The 26,485-nt window shown below is 51.7% G+C and overlaps 8 protein-coding genes across 8 annotated transcripts; 6 read left to right on the top strand and 2 right to left on the bottom strand.

The window, feature by feature from the left end:
• Positions 1-3,879: 3,879 nt before the first annotated feature.
• On the top strand, positions 3,880-7,202 carry NCU03240 (hypothetical protein). Its single transcript, XM_960247.3, has 4 exons — positions 3,880-4,781; positions 4,923-5,148; positions 5,275-5,833; positions 5,901-7,202. Exons 1-4 carry the CDS (start codon positions 4,203-4,205, stop codon positions 6,490-6,492), a joined length of 1,956 nt encoding a protein of 651 aa, XP_965340.3. The 5' UTR covers positions 3,880-4,202; the 3' UTR covers positions 6,493-7,202.
• Positions 7,203-8,398: 1,196 nt separating this feature from the next.
• NCU16390 (hypothetical protein) lies at positions 8,399-8,797 on the top strand (the record flags this gene model as incomplete). Its single annotated transcript, XM_011395078.1, has 2 exons — positions 8,399-8,553; positions 8,617-8,797. The coding sequence occupies 2 exons, from the start codon at positions 8,399-8,401 to the stop codon at positions 8,795-8,797; spliced, it is 336 nt and encodes a 111-aa protein (XP_011393380.1).
• A 571-nt stretch (positions 8,798-9,368) lies between these two features.
• On the top strand, positions 9,369-11,896 carry fkr-4 (FK506-resistant-4). The gene is made up of 4 exons (XM_958640.3): positions 9,369-9,717; positions 9,814-10,257; positions 10,328-10,991; positions 11,051-11,896. The coding sequence occupies exons 1-4, from the start codon at positions 9,628-9,630 to the stop codon at positions 11,254-11,256; spliced, it is 1,404 nt and encodes a 467-aa protein (XP_963733.1). The 5' UTR covers positions 9,369-9,627; the 3' UTR covers positions 11,257-11,896.
• Positions 11,897-12,412: 516 nt separating this feature from the next.
• stk-21 (serine/threonine protein kinase-21) lies at positions 12,413-15,360 on the top strand (the record flags this gene model as incomplete). Its single annotated transcript, XM_958641.3, has 5 exons — positions 12,413-12,487; positions 12,539-13,407; positions 13,462-14,031; positions 14,110-14,134; positions 14,221-15,360. 5 exons carry the CDS (start codon positions 12,413-12,415, stop codon positions 15,358-15,360), a joined length of 2,679 nt encoding a protein of 892 aa, XP_963734.3.
• On the bottom strand, positions 15,148-17,492 carry NCU03243 (inositol phosphosphingolipid phospholipase C). The gene has a single exon (XM_958642.2). The coding sequence runs from the start codon at positions 17,367-17,369 to the stop codon at positions 15,675-15,677; it is 1,695 nt and encodes a 564-aa protein (XP_963735.2). The 5' UTR covers positions 17,370-17,492; the 3' UTR covers positions 15,148-15,674.
• Positions 17,493-17,774: 282 nt separating this feature from the next.
• On the top strand, positions 17,775-20,149 carry NCU03244 (WD repeat protein). The gene is made up of 2 exons (XM_958643.3): positions 17,775-19,338; positions 19,423-20,149. Exons 1-2 carry the CDS (start codon positions 18,206-18,208, stop codon positions 20,003-20,005), a joined length of 1,716 nt encoding a protein of 571 aa, XP_963736.3. The 5' UTR covers positions 17,775-18,205; the 3' UTR covers positions 20,006-20,149.
• Positions 20,021-21,376, bottom strand: NCU03245 (hypothetical protein). The gene is made up of 2 exons (XM_958644.2): positions 21,009-21,376; positions 20,021-20,795 (listed from the first exon to the last, which is right to left on the bottom strand). The coding sequence occupies exons 1-2, from the start codon at positions 21,038-21,040 to the stop codon at positions 20,510-20,512; spliced, it is 318 nt and encodes a 105-aa protein (XP_963737.1). The 5' UTR covers positions 21,041-21,376; the 3' UTR covers positions 20,021-20,509.
• Positions 21,377-21,862: 486 nt separating this feature from the next.
• NCU03246 (tyrosine-protein phosphatase CDC14) lies at positions 21,863-25,380 on the top strand. Its single transcript, XM_958645.2, has 3 exons — positions 21,863-22,466; positions 22,687-22,989; positions 23,051-25,380. Exons 1-3 carry the CDS (start codon positions 22,409-22,411, stop codon positions 24,652-24,654), a joined length of 1,965 nt encoding a protein of 654 aa, XP_963738.2. The 5' UTR covers positions 21,863-22,408; the 3' UTR covers positions 24,655-25,380.
• Positions 25,381-26,485: the final 1,105 nt, after the last annotated feature.

The following is a 26,485-nucleotide window of genomic DNA, read 5'->3' on the forward strand; positions in this document are numbered from 1 at the left end:
TTAATTGAGGACTCTTCGGTCACGTCCTTGGTACAATGAATGCTTCAGCCCGAGCAACAGTCTGCGAGGCAATGTATGGAGACTTTAACCGTGTCCAAGGCCCTACTTTGTACAACACATTTGAGGAAGTCATGTACACTGTGTAGATGTGGTGCAACAGTTGGGCACAAACCGACATGGTCTGGGCCTGGCAGAGAAAGGGACCCAGGGCATCACGGATCGCAAAGTGGTCTTCAACCAAATACGAGTGACATGACAATCTAACCCTGGTTTGTTTGTTGGTTTGGTCCAAGAAACGCCCATTTCCACTCTTGTACTACTAGAATGGAAAAGTATTCCGGGTTTGAGTGGACGGGTGCCGTCGGGGACTGCTGTCTTATATCTTTTCTGGGATTTGAAGTCCTTGATTGAAGATGAAGAGAGGCATAAGAAGGCTTTTGTGGCGGTTTCAACCCTGGCTAGTGTGAGAGTTCCAGATTTCCCCTGTTCAACACATGGCTGAAGAACCAAACTAACCAACCAACCAGCATCGAATTGTAGTACCGTGGCCTCAATCTCACCAGTTACAGAAGCCCTTGACGGATCTGCCCCAGGACCACAGGGAAAGACGGTCTACAGTACTTAGGTACATACTATGGAACATGTATGGTAAAGGCCATAACTTGTCTTCACGCATCCGAACTGAACTGGACCAACGGACGGCATACCGCTTCTCTCTTTTTTTTATTTTATTACTCAATGTGGCTTCACTCACATCACGATGCTGAATACATACCACTAAAATCTCACCCATCCCTTTGACGGCGCAGATGTAACTTCACATCCACACATGCTGTGGCCAATCAATCGATTCAATTCCATGCAGAGTACTGGTTGGCGCCGCGGCATGATGCTACCTCTGCAGTGGCTCAAGAGCTCGAATGAAGCCGGACAAGACGATTGTGCGTGATTCCAAAGGGCCTGCCTGTGTGGGTCCAAGGTCAGGTCAAAGTCACCTACCTCTACCACAGTACACTACGCAGTACAGTCTAGTAGTGGTTAAGGTTGCAGTTAGGGTTAGTTTGTTTTTGGAAGGAGGGGGCTGGCGAGAGGCTCCCGCGTGTGAAATGAGAGTTCAACGCCTTCTTGAACTCGGGTCTCGTTGTCGTACCTTTAGCTGCTTAGTTCTCCATTACTGTTGTGTAGTACTTACGCTAATGAATTCCTGCGGTCGCGAAGTTGGCGCGAACTTAATAGTGTATAAGCTTCAGTTAAGGTCTTGGCTGAGCTTGGCTCTCGGCTCGTATGGCCCCACACAGGTGGTTCCTGAGCTGTTGGATACAGCGCTTTTATCCGGGTTGGCTCGAATTGTACTGTTAGCGTTCGCAACTAGTCTTGACGAGCTCCTTACCTTAGCTGGCGAGCTAGGGCGCTGAACCTAGGTATACCTGCTGCGTATCTATGTAGTGGGGACGCTAAAAACTTTTGCACTGACCGTTAGGTAAACGGATAGAGGTAACGGAGATGCTCTGTCGGAAAGGAAACGGACGCTCTACACAGAAATACTACCTCTAGTATGTGAGAGGCTTGAGCTTTCTAACTTCGTATACAGTATCCTCTACTGGGATATAGCGTAGCTTGTTTGCTTTATTTCCTCGGGATGCCAAAGTTGAATCTTGGCACAAGAAATAGCCAGTCTGTTGTCAGTCTCTTCCCTAGTTGTCAAGTTACGGTACTGAGATGGAAGAACTACTAGTACATCCCAGCAGAAGTCACGGTGTAAATCCGTTGTGTGGAGCTCACACAAACTGCTCACAGTAGAGGCGGCCAAAACCCAAAGCTTGCATTTTAGGCATCACTCTGGCACAGCAACCATCACGAAGTCCTCACCAAAGGACACAGTTTACACTATGACAGTGAGAGCCCAAAACTACTGACCATTTTTCAGAACGCTGAGCTCTCGTTCGCATCACACCATGCACCCGGAACTAGCCCTATCACCAAACCCTAACCGCTAACCCTCAAACTACTACTATGTAACCTTGGGACAAGCCCGCTAAAAAAAATCACACAGTTGATTTGACAAGACAGACAATTGATTTGCCCATCTCTTATCTGGAAATGCAACATCTTCCCAGTTGGATTGTCTCATTGTCCTGGCACGATCTACCTACTGCGTAAGAAGAATCTCCGTCATGAGTGAGAGTATGCGGTATCGGAGCTGAGTCTACTTATTACACTCTGCACCGTGCAAGTCCCGTCGAGTGGAGTTCGTGGCTGCTTCTTGGGTGAAGGTTTCTCCCTCCCGCCCTTGGCGAAGCTTGTTTTTCCTGGGGGAAAGCTTGATTTGTCTGATTCAAATTGTACCTGTAGGAACATACTTGGCGCCTTGCAACGTCCAAATGAACTATAGCGCGACAATTTCTAGCTCTGGCGAATCCACTTCTTGCAAGTTCATGCAGTTACAAGATTTATTTGAACTGATCCAGTTACAAGATTGGTTGAGCAAGATCACATTGAGTGAAGAATGTGGAAGCAGTGCCAGAGGGATAGTGTGTGTAGAAGATCTAGACTGCCAAGGCTTTCCATACGCAGGGACCAAAAAGGGGGTTACTTAGTAGGGGTTGGGTGATGGCCTTTCAGCCCCCCCTCTTTAGCAAAAGAAACCGAATGTGGAAGGATCAACACCTAGGGTCAATGAGATCTCAAGGGTCCATAAGCAGAAAACATCAGGATGCTTGCAGGCAAGTAACCGTCAAGATAATTTCCCACTCATACCGCGCAGAACGCATAGGGACATGTGAAACAAGGACATCAAACACAACCGACATTCTCATCACCTGGAGAGATCTCATACCAACACAAAGCCCGGTCAAGTCTGACCATCCAAAGTATCCACAATATTGAACAGAGGCGCAGTCGGGTGGTTGCTGTGGGCTAAAAGTCAGTAGACGTGATGGGATAAACCAACCATTGTGATCAATTCGGCGTTGGATGCAACGGTCGATTAAATGACTCAGTATACTGGATCCATATCCTTTGGTCCGGTCTTGCGAGGTGACGGAAAGATACGTTCTGAACGTGTCCTTCAAAGAACGACCAAATTTGACGAAATTTCAGGGGGGGAAGTCCTGGCTTCGAAATGAGGTTTCTGAAACTGGGGGTAAAGGCTCCATCCAAGCCATCGCTTAACCCCCATGTCTACCTACTTAGCGCCGTCAGCTTGCAGTGTATCAAGTGCGCACCGCGAGACATTTATTAACAGAGGTATCCGGTCGTCTGATCTTTCCTGTACATCGCAAGAGCGGTACAAATTCCTCACCGTCGAAATGGTTCCTCACCGTTATGAGTCAGATCGGCCAGGCACAACGAACCGTTCAGTCGGCCGCCGCTACCACACTTCCACCCAACCACCTTCGGCGCCGTTGCAGCCAGCAGCACAACCAACTGCACCGCCTCCCGAACCGCCACTCCCTTTCTTCTCCCCGAGGGTCTTCCCAGTCATTAGACGTCGATTATCCTTGAAGTTCCCCATCATTCCCACAGCTTCCTATTCCCGTGCTCCCTCCACGTGTACCTTTTGACCGGGCACCAATCCCCGTTGAATGATTTGGAACGTGTCCGAGGAAGTTCCGCTCAAGTGCCGCTATGTCCAGGCAGAACCGTTGTGCTTGAGCCACAAATGAGCCGTGGTTCGTTATCGGCGGTGAGGTACCGTAAAGAATCTCAGCCTCAGGGACAGCGACAGAGCACCCGGGCACTTGCCCAAGGAATTTTACCAAATCAAAAGAAGGGACGACAGAGGCCGAGAGATCCCAGCGTGGTGTGGTCCGATTCCAAGTGGAAGTCTCCCAAGAAGGATTCGACGAGGGGCAGACCGGCAATGCTCCCTTCCAGTCGTGTCCGTACGTAACGTAGAAGAAATACATGATGATACTCGTGCAAAGTAAAATTCTAGGGTTAGTCCTGTTGCAAGGGTCGCGCTTGTTTGAACATCTTCCATTTCAATACCACTTTCCGGACCATCCACGTTTGCCTGTTGCCGCGGCTGATCCTGACTGGGTTTTTGGGCTTTCCTTCGACCTTTTCCCTTTGTCTTGCTCGCCGGCCACCACAACGGCACAACCTTCAGTCCTGGTTCGACTGCACCACTTCATTTTCTTACGACACTTATTGTTCCCTTTCTTTACCCGGAAACATTTGTCGCCTCTTCTCATATCCAGATGTTCCTCATTACGTGGTGTTCCCGGCGCGCCGGCGGCCTGGCTATGGCCGGTACGATATGGTTAACATACTGGGTTATCTCTGGAGAACGCGGGCATCAACTACATGGCTACAAACAACATGAATCAATCGACAGTCTTGCCTCTAATGCGCCTACCAACAACCTCGTCGGCCCCAGTAACCGGGTCCGCGTGTTCGCCTACTACTGTCTTCTCATCCACTTGCTCGTCGCCATATTCCCACTTCGTTCGAACTGGGCCCTTTTCACTATCACGAAGAGCCTCCAGAAGATGGCGCACATTGCGACCGCCAGCAGAGACCTTGATTTGGCCCATCAGCGCCGCGGTTCTTCGACCTCATTATCCAGCGCCGAAACTCTGACCTCCTCCAGGGAGTTGACCTCAAGCTCGTGCAGCGAAGCTGGAGAATCCGACATCGAGCTCAGCGTTGACTCCGAAATGACGCCCAACATGATCATCCATGCCATCGTCATCCCTAACTATAAAGAAGAAAACGACACGCTAAGGGAAACACTCGAGGTTTTGGCATCGCACCCTCAAGCACGAGCCACCTACGATGTGAGTTTCCCATCTCAGATCCGTACCTAACTCAAGTCTCTCCCGGCGATGGCATAATTCCCTGGCGCTCCGTTAGTAGGGCTTTGAGGAGCGAAGCGAAACGAGTGAAGTTATGGACTCTGACTGACGGCTCTTTACCAGGTCTACCTAGCCATGGAACAGCGGGAAACCGATGTGGAGAACAAAGCTATGTTGCTCGTAAACGAGTTTATGAGACGATTTCGGTCCATCAGCTTTACCGTGCACCCGTCAAACATCCCGGGAGAATTGGCTGGAAAAGGCAGCAACCTTGCGTGGGCAGCGAGACAGCTCAGCCAGAGATATACACCTGCTCAACGGAAAGATGTAATTGTGACTGGAATCGATGGTAAGTGCCGCGGCGTCGCGATTGGAGGGTGGCTTCCCGCTCCTGAATCCCACGCCTTCCGCTCTTGGCTTCTTGCAAGCTTGATTGCGCATCATGATTCGCTAACCAGCCACGCCTACAATGCAGCCGACAGCCATCTCTTGGCCAATTATTTCACGCTAGTCACTACAATGCACGTGGCACATCCCCGAACGGCGACGACCACCTTGTATTCCGCGCCGATTATCTTCGATCGCAATGCTCACAACGTGCCTGCTATAGTCCGGGTTGCGGACATCATGTGGTCCGCCGCCGGTATGTCGGGATTACATGAAGGGTCGTATGTTGCGCCCCCTACATCAGTGTACTCTCTGCCACTCGAATTGGTCGACAGGGTTGGGGGTTGGGATTGCGATTCAGAGGCCATTGGAGAGGACCTTCACATGTATTTGAAGTGCTTCTTCGCTCTCAACGGAAACCTTACCGTCCGAACGGTCTTGAGCCCCGTCAGCCAGACCAACGTTACCGGCGGCGGGCGCGACAAGGGCCTCAGAGGAATCGGCATGGACATGAAGGCCCGGTATAAACAAGCGCTACGTCACATGTGGGGCGCTTTGGATACGGGCTACGCATTGAGGAAGATGGCTGAGGTTTGGAGGGAAAGGAAGCACACATCGCGCGCATTCCGCCCGCTTCATACTTCCCCGTGAGTACTATCTGCATCCATTTTTGTACGTGGAAAGGATACGCTAACACAAGTCCAATCTAATTAGAGACGGCTCCGATGGCTACATTCCCCAAGCCCAACTCGATATTTCCAACCGTACTGGCTTCTTCTCGGATATCGTCACCGATACGTTAGAAGGGCCAGACTACACCCGTATCTTTGTTTTGTTTCATCGACTATTCGAAGCCCATTTCTTGCCGGTGCAGATGACTATCCTGGTGATCGGCTCTACGCTGTACCTGTGGCTGGTAGACGGGGCGGCTGATGCACCTGGCATAGGATGGATATTTGGTGTTTGCAACGTCCTACGCACTCTTGGATTCATAGAGGTTGGCCTATACCTCTTCCTCTACGAAAAGTTCCACAAGATTTGCGTCGAAACTCGCGAGAAGGAGATGAGCGACGCCGGCCTCACCAAGGGCATGCATTTCTCGCACCGAGCGCCCAAGAAGAACTGGATCGATTATTTCATGGTCCCACTAGTTGCGACGGCATACGGCTCCATTCCTTGCGCTCAAGCTCTGATCTGGCACTTTTGGACGTTGGACCTGGTCTATACCGTGAGCAAAAAGGTAACCCGACAGAGAGGAAAATCAGTCTCATCCACACCAGAAAAGAAGGTTGAGACAATGGTATGACGAGAAGGGAAAATTTGTGGTGCCGTTCAATTCATCGGGGGTTGTCCTCTTCATCTCTTCCGACTCCTAGCGTTGTCGCCTGACAGCCCCGTGGATGACGAAGCAGCAAGTCATACTCTTACTTTAATTACTTAATGACTGCTTGAGCCTCAGATCAGCTGCCTCTGCTCAGTGCGTTCAACAATCACGCCATGATGCTTTTTCTTATACACTTTTCCGGTGGCAGCTTTCTGCTCCAAGGGGTTATGGGGCGGCTTAATGTACATAGAGGTCACGTTTTGGTTTTGCTCTGCATGGCTGGGAGCTGGAAGTTCGCATCTAGATTCGAAATTCGGGTTTCGGTATCGATCTGGTGAGGTAATTGGGAAACGAAGCGACTTACCTTGAGGCAAGCTAAATGATAATGTTAATATTACTCTTACAGATTTGGTCTCTTGCCATAAAGGAGGGAACATGAGGAGTACGGAAGGTCATCATCTGGCGTGAGAATCGAATTGGACCTTGCACTGAACAAAAGGGGGACCTTGACCTCAGTCACCACGATGCGGCTGGAAGCTTGGACAAATTTGCAAGTTGACAAGGGCTTATCTATTACGAGTAGCTTAAACTCAAAACTGCATTTATACTCAGCATTGAGAACCACTTCTGGAACAGACCGCATCTGGTACTTCTCCCATAGTTAAAAATCGAAGTATTGGTTCATCGCTTACAGAAGACAGTTAGACAGTCGAGCCCGCGAATGTCATGATTGATGTGCATATTCGCACTAACATAGGACATGTAGTGCTACAGTAACAGGAGGAAGAGACCGGATCAAGTCGGGGCAGCGAATTGTACAACCATGACACATTCGCATTGCATACCTGTTCGAGCCGTGACTGGGGACAAGGTACACAGACTTTAAAAAGGAACAAGTTTCCTCCTGTTCCAGCATGAAAATTGTTATATCCAAGCTTACTCGACCCCATTGAATCTCAATTCCGGGTGCGCTGGGAGGTTGTGAAACCGGCCATCCAGTGGCTGATACGACTCATTGCGTCGCTAAGACCTTGGGCTGATTGATCGAGCTGAATTGACTATCAGTGTGTTCAACTGTGTAATAATGTCGAATGGTTTTAAGTGCCGCATTGGTTCGGAGGGGGGTAATCGTGAAGAAGATGGTTATGGTCGCGTGTAGTATCGATGCTTGATCAGAGACACAGCAGTGACCGAAAGAACACCAGAAGCATACATCCGGTGTAAAACACATGCCACACAGCCCGTGTCATGTCCAACGGTGATGATCACAATATAGAGAACTCACCTTCAACACAACCACAACTCGACCAGTCTCTTCGGGCCAATACAGCGCTACCTCCCTAAAGCGTCCTGGATAAGATGAACAACAACCGTTCAGCCGCAAGCGACTGTAAGTGGTGCGCATAGACGTCTTCACCCCCTAGAACGCCCAACTGTTCGACACAGCATGTGTCGACATCTTTGCCTTTATGAGCGGAGAATACTTCGAAATGGTAAGGGAGGGGATGGAACCCTTGCCTATTTCCATGTTGGCGCCTAGTGTGGAGATCTTCTATTACATAGTTCAGTGCAATATTCAATGGTTCCAATTGATGATCCGCGGTCAACAAACCTACCGCTAGAGGAAGTGATAATGATAGCTGACTACCCCCCCCCCCCCCCCCCCCCCCCCCCCCAAAACGACACAAAAAACATCAGCAGAGTCCAACTATTTATCACCCAATCCCTCTGATAGCCTCCATAGACATCCGCTTTGAAGTGGCACCAGGAAAGCTTGACATCGTCTTGATTCCGGGACCGGAATCCTTAGCTTGACCTCTAAGAGGGCCCAGCCGCTCTGTCGTGGCTGGCAGGGCATGCGAACAACACCAGTAACAACCAGACGAAAATGACAGACATCCTAAGCGTCTACTCAGCCATCTACCTCTGCGGTGCGGCCGGGATACTCAAAAGCAAGCAAGCCTGTGGACCGCGAGAGTTGCAAGGAGATCTGCGGACGAGATTCGAGGACCAGGACGTTATTCGGGTGGCGGAGAAGTTGAGGTGGGTGGGGGATGGGAATCTTTGGCTTATTCTAGTGGTTTGTTTTCATCCCTTCCTGACTAGGCCCAGAAGACTGGGCCGACATTCGATGAATACTATAGGAGGCGTAACCAACGGCAATGATCTCGTTGCGGCTTACGCGAGGCAGAGCCGTCACTTCCCGGGCCCAGTGGCTAAGTCGGGATTGAAGCTCGTTAAGGTGGATGAGAGGCCGCAGAGATATGAAAATCGAGACAAGATCTAGAGACGATTGCGTTGATGATGGGATGACTGTGGCATGCTGGGTTATCAAGGTGTGCCTGAAGGTTCAGCCAGGGGCTTACCTAATCTTGCTTTGAATCCCTCAGAAATGCTTTCGTTGGTGAATCCTCTCACTCAGGTGGAGTGAACCGTGAGCCTGGGGGACCGATGTGATGTGGGATGGCATCGCCGGGAGACTCCAGACATGTACCTGTGGTGCATGGTGTTCATTCTTATACCTCCCACCTGATGCACTTTGCTCTGGCACCAATGAATCCTGCAGATGGCAAAAGATTGCAGTCCCGCGGCGACCACCTTCAAACCTCGAGTCGGTGATGACGAGTTGCAGTTTGAACATCCCGTCGTCGCAAGGTTCCCATGCCAGCTCTAGGCACATCAAGCGTCCGCGCACGACGTTAGCGCGGAGCTTGTCGAACTCTTCCCCGCTTTTGTTAGCAGACCGGCCTGCATTGACCGACATACCCTTGCTAGCTTGGCTTGGGGAGCGGGAGAGTGGCAGTGAACCGATAAGGAAGTCTTATCGCTACAGTAACAGACAGTACAGACGGTGGGGTGCCGAAATTTTTCTGGATTCCAAGTGCAGTTCGCCTGAACTTTTCCTGTCGACCGCCCTCGTCCTCGATCGCATTTTCTGCCTTTCCCAAGTCAAACTGGTCGCATCCATCTTCAGACTTTTTCTACCCAGCCCATTCATCTTCTTTCAATCTTAGAAGTGTATACTTCCGACGACGACTTCGAGTTCCTGTCTCTTTAGTTTTCTTTAAAATCTAGACTTTTTGATACCCCGGCGCAAAGCACCACCCAATCTTCACAATGGCCCCCCTTATGCCTGTCGCCGTTTTTGGCTTGGAGGTTCCTCCTGGCGAGATCCTCATTCCCGCCGCCTCTGAGTTCCCTGCTATCGTAAGTGCACACTTTTCGGAGCCTTTGGCCCTCTCCTTCGCAGGCAATGGCGCTCCACTGGACTGGGTTACACGGAGCTAACGACATGAATTCCAGATTCACATCACCATGGCCGCCCTCGATCCCACCAAGGCTCCTGAGGCTGACGGCCAAGGCAACATTCCCGCGCTCCCCCGCTCGACCCTGAAGATCATCAAGGCCACTGGCCACGACCATGACGACGATGATGAGGAGGAGGATGAGTACCTCCAGTCCCTCCTCGGCGGCGGCGACTCTGACGACGAGGCCAACGGTGGTCCCAGCGACCCTTCCAAGTCCAAGAAGGCCAAGCAGGAGGCTGCCATCAAGAAGCTTATGGCTGCTACCCAGGAGGAGTCTGATGAGGAGATGGAGGATGCCAAGCCCAACGGCAAGAAGGGCAAGGGCAAGGGCAAGGCCAGCGAGTCCGACGAGGAGGAGAGCGACGAGGAGAGCGACTGCTGCGGCGATGATGACCTCCAGCTTGAGGACTACGTTGTCTGCACCCTTGACACTGAGCGCGTAAGAAGCCCCATCCATTCGGTGAACGTATTTTTGAGTTCTTGGAGCTAACCTGATTCCCCATATACAGAACTACCAGCAGCCCATCAACATCACCATCGGCGAGGGTGAGAAGGTCTTCTTCTGTGTCCAGGGTACCCACTCTGTCTATCTCACCGGTAACTTCGTTGTTCCCGAGGATGACGAGGAGGACAGCGAGGATGATGAGGATGAGTCCGACGACGAGGATTACGACTTTCCCCTTGGTGGCGAGGATGACGATTCCGACGATATGAGCGACGAGCTCGACGAGCTCGATGGCACCCCCCGTGTCAAGGAGATCACCTCGGAAGACGAGGAGGAGGAGGCTCCCAAGCTTGTCGACACCAGCAAGAAGGGCAAGAAGCGCCCCGCCGAGGACGATGCCGAGGGTCTCGATGCCATGATCTCCAAGGACGACAAGAAGCTCAGCAAGAAGCAACAGAAGAAGCAGAAGGTTGAGGAGGCCAAGAAGGAGGAGCCTAAGAAGGAGACCAAGTCCGACAAGAAGGTCCAGTTCGCCAAGAACCTCGAGCAGGGCCCTACTGGCCCTGCCAAGGACAAGCTTGAGAACAAGAAGCCTACCTCTACCGTCAAGGTTGTCCAGGGCGTCACCATTGATGACAGGAAGGTTGGCACCGGCCGTGCCGCCAAGAACGGTGACCGTGTTGGCATGCGCTACATCGGAAAGCTCCAGAACGGCAAGGTCTTCGACTGTAAGTCTCACTTTTCCATCACTCTCACAGTATTGACTAGAGACTAATATTCAATACAGCCAACAAGAAGGGTGCCCCGTTCTCTTTCAAGCTCGGCAAGGGTGAGGTGATCAAGGGTTGGGACATCGGTGTTGCTGGCATGGCTGTCGGTGGTGAGCGTCGTCTCACCATCCCCGCGCACCTTGCCTACGGCAGCCGTGCCCTTCCCGGCATCCCCCCCAACAGCACTTTGATCTTCGACGTCAAGCTCCTTGAGATCAAGTAGATTGTGACGTTTCGAAGCGTGGGGTAGGAAGGCTTTGGCTAGCGTCGCGATTTCTATGGCGGTTGTCATCCACAACCTTTCGTGTTCTATGGCTAGCAAGTCTTGGGATTTCTTTGGTCAGCACATATTTCCTTGCGCTCATGTTGGGTTTGGTCAAGGAAGTGGGAATGTCATTTCAACAGCATAATGTCAAAAGTATTGGGTCTGGATTTCTTTCTGTACTTTGGGTTGTACATCGTTCATGGGGCACGATCTATTCTATATTGCGTCTATCAATTGCAAAGGCGCAACATTTCTACGTTACCTACACTCGACTCGGACTTGGCAAACTTGGATGTTTCGAGATGTCGAGGAAAGTGTCTTTGATTGACGGACGGTAATAACTTCCAGGAAAGCGTGACAGTTGGCTACAAACACTGGCTTTCTTCAGAATTGAAGTCGTACCTGCCCTGTCTGTGCCTCAAGAGGTCAGTGTTGTTGACCTGGGGCAAGGGAGGCACATCTAATGGGTAGGTAGTTCAGGTGATGCATAGGTATGGAGCTACCTTACTCCGAGTCGTCCTCTCTCACTGCACCTTGTCGTATTTCAACACACTGACAAAGTCCATCCACGTCTTCCCACCTCCCCGCTCTGCTTCCATCTCTCAATAGGTATCGTCATTGTATCTTTCACTATCATCATAGCCGCCGCGACTCCCGACTGCCGCCAAACTAGGCATTGTGCGTTACGATCGACCAACTTAGACGCCGCAGCGGTTTCTACCATTCAATGGACAGGACCGAGCTTGAGACATGAAGAGGAGCTCTTCCCAAACATCAAGTCATTTGGGTACCGCCATCCCGGTTTATCGTCCCACTAAGCCTGACGACTGCTCGCCTAGGTCGTCTCTCGCTTCTTCTTCACCCAGTCAAGGTGCCCATCGCCCATCGAGATCTCACTGGCAGAGGTCAAGGCTTGGTCTGGCTTTAAAAGCCCTCACTCATAACGGTCAGTTGAATGAGAATTTGTATCATTGCTGTCTGTTTGCCCCGATACAAAAGAAAATACTGATCAGTCTCTAAAACAGAAAAACCAGTCTCCAATAACGAGATTAGGTCGCTGACCTTCGACCTATCAAGACCCAGGACGACGACCCTTTCACGGCGCATAGGCAAAATGTCCGGAGCAGTTTTTCGTGCAGTAGCAGAACCGACAATCATTCATCGAAAACATTTGAAGGGACGAATCCCGGTAAACCACGCATTTCAATCAGCAGACGACAACAGGACCACTTTGCTACAGTTTCCTCAGTCCCCGCCGGCATCACCAATTACAGGAGACGTGGATACTGAATCCAGCAAGAACAGTCTTACAAATAGCAACAGCAACCCAAGTATGTCTCCCGAGATCTCGACCGCTCAGAGCTCCTTAGATTCCAGATTCTATTCATCACCCCCCGGCAATTCTTACTTTAAAAGTGTTGGTACAAGGGCTTCTGAGAAGAAGAAGCATTTACAACGTCATCAGCACCCTGTCCTGAATTGTGCGCATGCCAAACGCCGCGGCGTCAATACACTCTCTAGTCCTGAAAGCAATCTCACTACAATTCAAGAGACTGCTCTAGATCAAACGTCTCCTAGCGTACTGACTGTCGAGCGGGCAGCCGCGGCCAAGATTTACCTTGAAACTTACTTCGATGAGCTGCTGAATCCCGGCCCCTGCCCGCGGTCTATTCGTCTTCATTTGCTTGAGACGCATCTGATCAACTGTGGTGCCTTGGATGGTAAAGTGAGCCCTTCGGAGATAACAGCTGTGCGTGCGGATTTTTTCCGTCGAGAGAGCGAGCATCTACGCAAGACTCGCGTACTGAAAGTCCGCAGTACCCTCGCACTCGTGGCGCAACGGGGTGCCCCTGAAGCCAGCCTTGAACAGGATTGGGATGTCTTAAAGATTCTGGGTAAAGGCAGCTTTGGGGTGGTACGACTCGTTCGGGAAAAATCCCAATATCGTGATGAAGGTCCCAATGGCCGCTCTGAAACTTGGTCCGAAGCTAGCAGCAAGCAGGTATACGCCATGAAGGTTATACGAAAGTCAGACATGCTTCGGACTAGCCAAGAGGGTCATCTAAAAGCCGAAAGGGACTTTCTTGTTGCATCTGAAGGCTCAAAATGGTACGTGCTCCAAGTAGCATCCTGAAATCTCAGCCGATACTGACTAGGCCGTAGGATTGTGCCACTCATCGCAAGCTTCCAGGACGCTGCCAATCTCTATCTTGTCATGGAGTATATGCCGGGTGGTGATTTTCTCGGACTTTTGATTCGGGAGAACATCCTACACGAGTCTGTAGCACGATTCTACGTTGCCGAAATGATACTATGTGTCGAGGCGGCACATGCGCTCAAGATCATTCATCGTGATATCAAGCCGGACAACTTTCTCATCTCTGCCTCAGGTCATCTGAAGATCAGTGACTTCGGGCTGGCATTCGACGGTCACTGGTCGCATGACGCCTCATACTTCAACTGTCACCGATATAGCTTGCTCAACAAGTTGGGCATCCACATCGAGGGTGATGACCAAGACAAGGCCGAAGGTCGCAGTCTGCAGGCCACAATGAAATGGGCAAGCGGTATTATGACGGGGATCGACAAGCACGAGAAAAAAACCACAGATGATGGAGAGCCCCTTCTTAGCTGGCGTAATCGATGCGGCAACCGCACTTCTGCTATGAGCGTTGTCGGCACTAGCCAGTATATGGCGCCAGAAGTCATTGAAGGGAAGAAGTACGATGCTCGGTGTGACTAGTGGAGTATCGGCATTATTCTTTTCGAATGTCTCTACGGTCGTACGCCGTTTATTTCCGATGCCGGTAGACATATGACGAAGCAGAACATTCTCGTAAGTTATTTGGAACCCCCCATATCCTCCGCACAGGTACCCAGCGTGGCAAAGTGGCAATCACTGACTGCATTTCACCTTAAAAGAGATACAAGGAGACATTCCATTTTCCACGTCAACCTGCTGTCTCTGCAAGATGTCAGCAACTGATCACGTCGCTTATAGACAACAGAGAGAACAGGCTCTGCTCTAAACGCTATCGCTTCAAAGATCTCATCAACATGTCTATGACCGCCCAATCAGCCAATCTGGGAACCACAGGAGGACCCAGTGTAGGGACGAGTTCTTATGGCCATCACCGGAAGCAGCAGCCCGAGTCGGCAGCTCCACGAGACTTCGCCGGACGTTACGTATTTCCTTACGATGCTGAAGACATCAAGGCGCACAGGTGGTTCAGGGGAGTTCCTTGGGAAAGGTTGCATGAGATTGATCCCCCATACATACCGCATCTACGAGGCCCTGATGATACTCATTATTTCGACGACGAGGATCCTATCAGCGATTGGAGCAACAGCAGCGAGGAATCAGAGCCGGAGGATCCCTCACCGACAAATCTTAGCTCTCCGGTCATTTCAGACCCATACGGAAGCTCAAGTCCCATCAGTCCAACAACACCCTCTATGCTTGGATCTCTCAAGGACCTTAGTATAGGCAGCCGTCCCCCCAACCCCAAACGAAAAACGACTTCTGTGGCTAAGCAAGCTCTTCAAGGCTTCAGGCGTGATGTTGAGAAGTGGGCTCTCACGGCCATTGCAACTCCGTATGACAGAAATCGCCTACACAATCTTGACTCGCAAATTGATGAAAGGTTTGCCGATCTGGCTTCGGAAGATCGGGAGATGTTGAAACAGTTTGTGCGGGTCTATGGAAAGAAAGACCGAAAGAGGCCCAGGGACAAGCTGTTGAGGGACAAGAACACCAAGGCAGTGGTCATGGATGTGAGGAAGAGGACCGCCTTTATGGGCTACACTTGGCGACGGATGAACCACGACGGTAACGGGGCGGTGAGAAAGGGCTTGGAACGGATTTGGCCCAACGTTGGTTCCTTTGCGAGCGATGGGAATCCCAGGGGCGAAGATGGCACATTCGATGCTGACGGTGTTGCATTTGGCGGTAGCGGTGGTTATACCGAAAGTGTTCCTGCGAATCATGTTGGCTATGAGTGGGAAGAGGATCGCGCCGCTGCTGTGAAAGCTTTACGCAAGGGAAGACTGAGCTGGCTCTAGCTTAGATGACGATTGATTCAGAAGACTGAGTGATCAGCTGCGGGAGAGTGGGAGATGTAGAGTTGGTGAATGCGAGTATCAGACGCCATGGTAGGTTTTGCTTTTTTAGTAACACTGCGTAACTGAATATCCGATAGAAGTGCGAAGTCAGAGAAATAGAAATACAGAGTATTAGCATTAGTAGTTATTCTAGCCTGCTTGCTGGGGAGCCGCTTGCTTTCTGCTACCCTAGTGACTGACGTTCAATGAAGACGCTCGAACTCATCCATTGGGAGTTGTTGGTAGCCAGCGTTGCCACACCGGCTCAGAAACCGTCACCATTGCTTGCCGGCATCAACATCTTCCCCAGTGCCAGCCTGCTGTACGACAGGCGTCTTGCCCTCCGCCAGCGCCTTGGCCGTCAAGATCTCGAACTCATACTCCTTCAGCGCCCGCAACTCGCTCCTGAAAAACAAAAGCGACATCAGACCGTCTAGCGTACCGGCCACCAAGCCCAGCGTGCTGACGAGCATGAGGATGAAGGCAACAAAGTTGCGTGGGACGAACCATACCGCGATGAGACACCCGATCGAAACTCCCAGCCATGAGAAGAAGTGGTACGCTCGCCACTTGAGTTGCGACCGCTCGCGGGCTACGTACTTGTGAATTAGACTGAGAATTTGGTCGTAATCGCTGGGCGGTAGGCGAGGTGGTGGGGAGTTGAAGGCAAGGAGCTGTTTTGTGTAGGTGAGGTTGTCGTCGGTGTCGGTGTCGGTATCGGCCTCGGCGATACTGGTGCCTTGAGATGATGGTTCCTGGAGGCAGGTGCCCGTTTGGATGAGATGGTTGTCGGCGTCATTGAGGAGGGTGGTGGTTGGTTTGATGGTTTGATGACTGTTGCTAAAAGGGCTGTTGTTGTTTTCATCACGCTGCTGCTTTAAAGGAACAAACTTGAGCGTCGCCTCAACAGCAAAGTGATCACTCAACGAACACCCCAGCTCTGGATGCCGCATCATCATCCCAACCGCCGCACGCTTGACTACCCATCCCCCGCCATTAGCCGCCACGTCCCCAGCCCCAGCAAAGATGTAATCCAGCCGTTTTCCGCGCAGGTCCGGCGTGCTCGGGTCGACAGTCACCACCGGCTTGCCGATACCTAGCCGCTTCTGCTGCTTGGGCAGCCAGCGCCACGTGTTGAATGGCCCGTCGGAGGTGGCGCAGTTCTCGAGGATGTTAAACTCGGCCGTGGGGACGGCCCGCCCCCGAGCCTTTTCGGCGTGGTGGTAGGCTGGGCCGACGGAACTGTCAGGATGGAGAACGCGCCAGACGTCCTGCACAGGCGCATGAGAGGTGACGATTTGGTGCTCGAGGGACAGGGGAAGCATGTTGAAATCGCCCAGGCCGAGGACGAGGTGGCCCCGCTCGGCGGCGCCGCGGAGGAGTTTGGAGATCTCCCAGGACTGAGAGGTGCGATGGCAGATGTATGAGTCGTTGGGGCCGGATTCGTAAGGGGCGTGAGTGTGTGTGTTGAAGACCTCGATAATGTGTTTTGGCCCCGGGCCGTACCGGATCTTTGCACATGCAACGCCCTTTCCAACATACCAGTCGCCACGCCAAAAAGCTGTGGGTCGTCCGTTTAACGGGTAGCGGTACATGGTGCTCTCCTCAATCGGCCACTTGGACAAGATGGCCAGACCGCCGCCAAAGGCGCCGGCAAAGTAGAACTTGCCATATGGCAGGATGTAGCGGGTTTCGCGCCGGATGGTTAGGTAGTCCTCGTGGCAGAAACACTCCTGAAGCGCAACTATCTGGGGCTGCGGGTCAGCGATGGCGAGCTGGCGGCCGATTTCTGTAAGACGCTCGCGGCGAAGCTTGGATATGTATTTCAAGCCCCAGCAGTTGAGCGTCACGATGGAGATTTCGGTGGGCAACTCGGCCATCGTGACTGAGGGTTTGTATGGTTCTTGATGAGCAAAGTCGTCCGATGTGGTTAACGTGTTCTTATTAGTAGAAGAGGTGTCAGATGGCATGTCAAATGAGGAGCCGTGATTTCATCATACGCCCACGGGGATGCACCGGAATGAATGAGTGAAAGTCAGCAAAGCCCTTCCATAATAATACAGAGTGTTAGTTAGACTTGGAAAACAATCAAAGTGCACTCGCCTTCCAAGTTACGGTCACGGCGGCTATCTCTCGATCCTCGAACACGCCCAACTAAACCGTTCTAGGTTTGGCGTACATATTGCCGAGTTGGTGTGGATGCTCTCCACAATCTTCGAGAGATCAAGACGGCCCGGGAACTTCAACGACGGCTCCAGCCGACGGATTGACCAATTATGTACACAGGTGACCTTATTATTAGTGTACCTCTGATACGGACTCATGCGTAAAAGAACATCCAGACTTTGGTGGATCTCAGAGTAGAGGACATGAAAGAAACACGGACTTCAAACTTGGAATCTGGGCAAAGAAACATGCCCCTCTCATCAAATTGTACCTAGCAAGTTCAATAACTTTTCATTCATGGTTATGAATGGTAACAAAGGCCCCGCCGTTGGCTTTGGTTTGCATATGGACTCTGATAACAAGTGAACTTGTGGCCTGCCCCACGCCCCTACACCCCCCAAACAGTCGGGTAAGGTACCTTGGCGTGCGCGCGCATCCACTTCCACTTTCAGCTTTCTTCCACTCTCCGACTGATGCCAACAGAACCCGACAAACGAATCTATAACCACATACTATTCTATCTTTTACTATTACCTTGGCGTTCCCACGAGCTCAGACTCCCATCATCTATCAATAGCTAGGCCCGCGTCTTTTGCCCCTAGACAGCACGGCATCTTTCCAAGCAAAGCTTCTCCTCGACATGCCCAAAGCCCGGGCTTCACCTGCAGGCACAGCTGCTGAGCCGCCTCACCCCAAACGCCGTAGACTTCCAGACGACGACGCCAATTCGATGCCGCGATATAGTTCACCCGCCGAAGACATGAACCGCGACGAAGACACAACAGAATACCCAGGTCGATCTCGTGCCCACAGGCCGTTAGCGCGCCGCGACCGTCTTCCTACAAGCCCAAACAGGACCAGGGATGCAAGCGCAAGTCGAAGCAGAAGCAGAAGTGGGAGGAGCAGAACCAGAAGCACCAGTCCCCGTTCTGACGAAGACGAACAACAACGGCGATACCGCTCCAGGTCATCAACTAGCTCTCGCGAATCGCGGTCCAGAACCTCATCGCGCTCGAGGAGCCGCTCGTACTCGCGCTCTATAACTCGATCCCGATCTCCTCGCTCTCGATCTCGCACGCGGTCACGGTCCCGATCAAGCTCGATACGCGACCGCTCCCGTTCTGTATCGCCTTCTCGCTTCCAGGGCCGCCGTCCCTCCAAGTCACATGCCGAACAGCTTCGACCAAATTACCGACCCCGCTTAGAGCTGAGCGGCCACACTGCTGCCATCAGCCAGGTTCGAATATCACCAGACGGAAAATGGATCGCCTCCGCCTCCGCCGATGGCAGCGTCAAGATCTGGGACGCCACCACGGGCAACAACCTCGATACCCTCATAGGTCACATGGCCGGAGTCTCATGCCTGGCATGGGCACCGGACAGCAACACTTTGGCTACCGGTTCAGATGACAAGGCCATCCGCCTCTGGGACCGGGTGACCGCCAGTCCCGCCCACGCTTGTGGGGACGAAAGCAACCGTGGCCAAGGACCACGAGAGTACATTAGAGGTGGCAGCCAGCTTGCTAGGACAGCACGCGGAGGTAGAACAGGAATGGGTCCGCTACTGGGACATCACAACTATGTTTACTGCCTCGCCTTTTCGCCAAAAGGGAATATTCTGGCCAGCGGGAGTTATGACGAGGCCGTATTTCTGTGGGATGTGCGAGCTGGTCGGTTGATGCGAAGCTTGCCCGCTCACAGTGACCCAGTGAGCGGCATCGGCTTTTGCTGTGATGGGACACTGGTTGTCAGTTGCTCTACGGATGGACTCATGTATGCTTTCCCCTGCCCGAAAAAAAAAAAAAAAACACACGAGCTTCATGGTGTATGGTTGCTAATTTTTGTGTGTGTGCACAGTCGCATATGGGATACCTCCACCGGCCAATGTCTCCGAACGCTCGTCCACGAGGACAATCCCGCCGTCACCAATGTTTGCTTCAGCCCGAACGGCCGCTTCGTACTCGCCTTTAACCTCGATAACAGCATTCGTCTTTGGGACTATGTTTCCGGAACCGTCAAGAAGACATACCAAGGCCATAAAAACAGCGGCTTTTCTATAGGCGGAGGTTTTGGCGTGGTGACCGACAACAAGGATACACAGGACGACTACCGGCATGGTAATATAGGCAAGCCATTTGTCGTGTCAGCCAGTGAAGACGGAGATATTGTAATGTGGGATGTGGTGACGAAGCAAATCGTACAGCGTATCGAGAAGGCCCACGAGGGGGTCTGTTTCTGGGTGGATGTCAACGGCGACACCATGGTAAGTTCTGGGCAGGATTGCACCATCAAGGTTTACAAGAATGTGCGGAGGAAAAAGCATGACCGCCGGTTGAAATTTGACAAGCCGAACGGCATCAGCGCGATCGATGGGACAAATGGTCATGGCAATGGCAGAGGGATTGAGATCAACGAAGCCATGGGTGACGATGACCTATAGCATCGCGCACAGGTTGACTGATACCTGACCACTGTTTCAAGGAAAGTAAGAGCACACTCAAAACCAGATACCCCATTTACCTAGCTTTAACCCATGATTCGAACGCTGCTAAGGGTTGAATGCAGGGATAGATATGTCTTTGGCGCTTCCTTGCGTTGTTTTGGTGACTATTTTGATTCGTATCTTGACCTGCCTGTCTATGAAGAGATGACACGCCTACTCGAAGCAGGTGCGGATTGTCATGTGATGCCCAGAGATAGCAAGTCCAAATGGCAGGTCCGAACAAACCGTCGTAGGGACACCTCATACCCCAGGAGATAGGCATACGTACAGGTGGTGATCAACCACCATTGTTGCCTCTACCTGCTAACCGCTCAGTGTCCAGAGGCATGGCGCCATGTCTGTCGCGTCATCTTTGGCCCCAGATGAGAGTGGGCGGAGAGTGGGCGAATTGAGTCTGCTGCAGCAGGAGTGAACCCGTAAGAGTCTCGACACAAGCAGCCCTCAGATGCTGGCTTTCTCAGACTCAATGACATCCACATCCATCTCCTCCTGCACCTCCAACACCAACGCTAGGCTGTCCATAAAGGAATTCACGGCAACGCGCAGCATGCGGTTTGTGGTGGCCTTGTAGTCGACTTGCAGGACCGTCTCCCCAGCATGTTCGCTGCCAGGAGACGCAACGGTCGAAAGTTCCCGCTTCACGAGGCCGGAGAGCTCCTTGTCCACCCTCAAAGCCTGCAGGGCAACAGAAGCTAACCGAGCATCAGGGAAGGGCACTCGGAGTGTTCTTGTCGGTTGCTGTGTTAGTGTCGATTATCTTGAAAGGTATGCAGAGTTTGAGTGAAGCAAGGATGTGACGATGATCTCATGAGACGAATGGTACAAGATGAAAAATTGAAAAAAAAATCAAAAAAAAAAATTTCAAAAATTGGAAAATAAACAGAGGATCAAAACATATCAGAACAAGGAATGAAGTAACAATCAAAAACAAATGACCTACAGCGAGCAGGGGAAGTTATCGTCGGTTGCCATGGTTGCGGTCTTTAATAACCCCGAAGTAAACACTTGCAAGAAATATGTTGTCGTGAACCAAAGGGTTTCAGACTGGCACTCGCCTAACGGTTGTCAGGGGAGTTTGTGTGGTAAGCGCTACCCGATGACGAATGTCAAATTCCAACCGCCGCGAGTGTGCCTGGGCTGTGATGACCGATAACAGGCCCTTGTGGGAAACTCTGTAGGAACCTCAAACTGTATCTCACACTGGCAATTCCGCAGTGATGTTACTATCGTCTACAGTTATCGCAAGGTCGTAGGCGGCAGGCTGGCTGAACAGGGAACGAGTTTCGATATTCGGTTGTTGCCGTGTGCTGGGCGCAAAGGCATCATGGCGGCTTTACAGAAAAAGGACAAGCTCCGGCAACACCTCCCTCTCTACCTCAGCTGGAAAGTGGAGCTCTGGGGGGGGATCTCCCGTCAGAGCGAAGCGATTGGATGTTACTGGTCCAGGCGCGACTGCGGATGCCAAGAGAGAAGGTTGTCAGGACAACGGCGGGTGAGATGGAGCTTTGAACGCGCTTATTGGGCGGTGAATTGTTTTGGAAGATACCAAGCCCCCCGAATTCTTCGCTGGCCCACGCTAAACCCCGGGCGCAGGCAGAGCGGTCGGGCAAGATCAGTTGCGACTTGGAGGCGGTCTCTGCATGGAAGGTGAGGTGAAGGTCTCGCTCGTTCTCCGGTTCGCCAGGGTCCCTGCCAATGACAATACACACACGACATACAACCTTGCCAGCAAAAACACCGCTCTTGGTAAGTACCGGTAAAGGCCGTACCTGCTACAAAACCTGTTCTCCGCAACCAGCTCATACCCACCGGTCTTTTCTGACCTCCTCCTCTCGCACATCATCATCGAGTTGCCCACTCCTTTGTTTCTTCAATTCTCCTGCCTCCGGTGCCTTCGTTCTTTACAAGAATTGCATTCTCGCAGCCGGTGTCCTCTCGTCCTTCTTTGGAGGCTTTGGCCCTTGTTTTTGGCCCTTTCATCCCACCCCGCACCTGCAGTGCAGTACACAGTCCCTTGCCTCGCGGTATAGCTACCTAGCCCAGCTTGGCTGCTTGGTTTTCCCTTGTTGGCACACAATCGCTCGCGCAAACGATCTGCGATCTCGACCTCACCTTCTTCCCGTCAATCAATCCGACCATAATTTTGGCCGACCTCAAGTACAGCCCTCAAACGACAAAAGATCGAATTGGACTTTAACATCCTTCGCTCCCGCCTCCCTATACGTAGCTCATTGCATTGCACAGCATCACTATTCCCGTACGTGCGCCTGCGCATTGTCGCAACGCCAATCGCTCTCTCGACATAAACAGTCGACTTTGAGCCTCCCAGGCCACGACGCCATGGCTCCTTCCTCCAGACACTCCAGCAATCTGGGGCAAATCATCGAGTACATTCCCGGTACGTGTAGATTATTTGTGCGCCGCTCCGGTCCTCTTAATTGAAGCTACAATTTTTTTTTTGTTTTGCTTCTGGCTCCGTTGTCCGAAAACTCCATGTTTATGATCCACCCGCATCCCATGTTCACCGCTCCGCAACGGAGCTGCTCGTCCCAATATGAGCACCTTTGAATATCCTCTACAATATCAGCAATTGCCTTACAGTATACTAACCTTTACAGACCGATTGTACCTTGCATCTTACTCTGAACCTCCTACCGAGCATACCTTGTTTCCCTACCCGGATCCTGAACCACGGTCCCCGCGCAAGCGCTCTCAACGAACAATCGACCAGGTCACGGAGCGTAAGAAGCCATACTACTTCACTGTCGACGATACTCTTCTATACAATGCCTTCCACCACGATTTTGGCCCGTTCCACATCGGCCACCTTTACCGCTTCGCCCTGCAGTTCCACGAAATTCTTGGGGCCAAGGAGAACAAAGACAGGCCGGTAGTGTTCTGGAGCAGGGCCGATCCACGCAGTAGGTCATCTAAGTCCGCCTCCTCGAGAACAGCAAAGATTGCTGACCAATGTTACCTTAGGTCGTGCCAATGCCTCTTGTCTACTAGCTTGCTACATGGTTTTGATCCAATCGTGGCCTCCGCATCTAGCTCTTGCGCCGGTCGCCCAGGTTGACCCCCCTCTAATGCCGTTCAGAGACGCCGGCTACAGCCAGGCCGACTACGGCATCACGGTTCAGGACGTTGTGTACGGCGTTTGGAAGGCCAAGGAGGAAGGCTGCTGCGTGTTGGAGACATTCGACCTTGACGAGTACGAAAAGTTTGAGAGAGTTGAGCACGGCGACTTCAACTGGATTACACCCAACTTCCTGGCATTTGCCTCTCCTCAGCATACCCCGGTTGCTCCCACCCCCGAGGGGACCGAGCAGTGGTCACTTCTGCCAAAGACCCTAGCCGCCGTCGACGCACATCCTACGCTGCCGCAGCCCTTCAAAAATGTTCTCAGGCATTTCTCGGAGCGAGACATCGGCCTTGTCGTCAGGCTGAACTCGCAGCTCTACAATCCCTCATACTTTGAAGCCCTAGGAATCAACCACATCGACATGATCTTTGAGGACGGAACATGTCCTACCCTTTCGACCGTACGGAAATTCATCCGCATGGCCCATGAAACCATCTCTAGGAAGAAGGGCATTGCTGTTCATTGCAAAGCTGGCCTCGGCCGAACAGGCTGCCTCATCGGTGCCTACCTGATCTACCGACATGGATTTACAGCAAACGAGGTCATTGCCTACATGCGCTTCATGCGCCCAGGCATGGTCGTAGGGCCTCAGCAGCACTGGTTACATCTGAACCAGGGCATCTTCCGGGAGTGGTGGATTGAGGAGCGGGTTGAGCGGAGGCTGCGCAAAGAAATGGCAGCCGCTGCCGCCGCCGCCGCTCAGGCTAACGGGACAGCGCATCCCAGCACCCCTGTCCGTGCCGTGTCGAAGACGAGTCTTGGTCGTAGCTCTAGCAAAAATGGCGTGTCCACACCCTCTAACAGAGGATCAGTTCGGACACCGCTAGGCGAGATCGATCGGGAGTCGGCGCGTGACAATCATATCGGCGTACAAGAGGATTACCTCCCCGCACCTACGCCAGGACAGCCAAGGAAGACGCAGCGGGGCGCAGTAGATCGCCAGAAAGGATATGGCCGGGGACCTATTCAGACCACTGTGGAGGAAGAACCCGTTCCCATGACAGAAGTGACAACCGAGGTGATCACAGTTCACAAGAGCTCAAGAGGGCCGAGTTCAGAGGAGGAATGGAATCTTCGAAGATCTCGGCGAAGACAGTCTGCTGCTCCAACTTCACCAGGACAACCCCCCGAACGGTCTGTCACCCACCAAACCGCTACCACGAAAACGACTGTTTATCAAGTCATGGATAATGATGCATCGAACGATATCGAGAACATTGGTACTGCCGCAGCACGAATCAAGGCCCATGACCACGCTCCACGCACTAGTTCCGCGTCTGGAGTTTTGACCAAGATACGAGGCAACACTAGTGCGAAACGCCATCCACCTGGGAGCGTCAGAGAAGCTGGTGTTCGAAAGACGAGTGGACGAGTTGGGAGTATAGGGAACTCGACAACCAGTCCGGCCGCTGTATCGGCAATGCGTAAAATAAGTGGGATGTGACCCTATTCTCATGAGTCAAAAGATTATACTTGACTTGATGTGTTACAAACGAAAGCTCGGATTCATTGGCTTCATAATTCATTTGAGATACAAAAAGAAAAGGTGCGTTCAAGAGCATAGGGTTATGCCTTTGGGAGTCTTGGGTTTCTCAGTGGCAGCAAGCAAACTTGGAGCATTCAGCGAGCGAGATGCAGCATACTGTTTTAACCATCACGTTTGCATGATCAGCACTTCTTTTTTTTTTTTTTTTCACGCATGACGGCCTCTCTGGCATAGAGGCTTTGTCTTTGGAGGCGTTTTCTTCTGGTTTGCAAGGTCATACTTGGGTTGTGAAGGATACTACGATATATATCGCATGGGTATGAGCATGGAAATGAGGGCGAGGAGACAAAGGTGATTTCCTTTTTTTTTTTTCTAAGCCGGGTCATATTCTGGCATGACTTCTTTGGTTGCACGTGGGATTTGGACTACTTTTTCGATTCGTCATCGATGGATGATGAAGTTTCTGTGTTCGAGTACTGCTGTATGGAGTCATGGAAAAGATCAGATCGGTTAGACGCCTGGCACTCGAACAATATCACGGCTTTTCAGTTGCAGTTCTGGCTTCCAGTGAAATCTGAGCCTGATGATACTTAGGTTGATGTTCACTCCCAGCCATAATTGCAGTGCAGCACCATGGTCCCGACTAAAGTCTACGGTAGCTGTTTCACGACAACTGAGGAAGGCGAAAGTGATAAATTGGGTAGCAATTTTTCGGTTGCATGCCCGCAGCGTACCTCAACAGTCACCTGATATGTTAGCTCTGTCTTATGGTTGCCGGACGGTCAGGGTTAGGATACTATTGACATCATCATCTCAGCAACCCCAAATCGCCCAGGCACTGCAGCATCAAGCGACGGAATACTGAATTGGTAGGAGCTTCTTCCATGACATCCATGAGTGTACACCTGCACCGGAGATTCAACAGCTAAGCCCAGCTCCTTTCGAGAGGAGTACATCGCGACTCTCTTTACCTCCTCCCGGCCCACCCCAGACTACTGCACGCCAATCCCGCTATCCCAGAGCTGCAAGCCTGTATGGGGCCGGATAGGACTGAGACTTTATAATCTTCAGTTTCTCTCAGAAACTGAACCGTTGTGAGGTCAACTATCATCGGTGGAGCAAACTGTTCATTCAGTTTCCTGCAACGATCGTTACTTCCTAATCGTTGAGCAACCACTCGACAACTCTGAGTCCAGGTCAGTTCCCACATGGTATTGTCTCAGCTGATATCGGAGTTAGGGAAGGAACGAAGGAGCAAATATCCAGAAAAACTGAAGCAGATCATATGTAAGTACATCTGTTAGTGAGACTCGACCTTGACCACGTAAAATTTCATCGCTCTACTACCCCGGCCCTTCTAACAGATATCCATCCACTGTAAGTACTTCACTGCACTCACTCATGGTCATCGATCATGATGAAGAAGTTCCTGCCACTTTGGCATTCAAGTTCCGTCTTTGGAGTTGTCCGTCACGCTAAGAAGCTGAGGACAGCGGATGACAGAGGTACCGTGACCACTGCATAGTATGGAATGCAAATGACATGAATTTGCGGATTCATTGATGCGTACAAGAGGTTGCCTCTCAAAAGATTTTCTCCTGTCTTCCAAGCCCCCCCCCCCCCCCCCCCCCCCCCTTCTCTCTTTCCCTCCGGCGGTCTCAAACTACGAGCTGCAACTACTAGCTCTGTTTGCCTGTATGACTTTTCTTATGTGTGCATCTATGGTTCGTCTTCTTTATTTCTTCTTCTTTTTTTTTCTTCTTTTCTTTGATCACAGCGAAAGAGGTCA

Source organism: Neurospora crassa, linkage group I (assembly GCF_000182925.2).
Source record: "Neurospora crassa OR74A linkage group I, whole genome shotgun sequence".
NCBI classification, from domain to species: Eukaryota; Fungi; Ascomycota; class Sordariomycetes; order Sordariales; family Sordariaceae; genus Neurospora; species Neurospora crassa.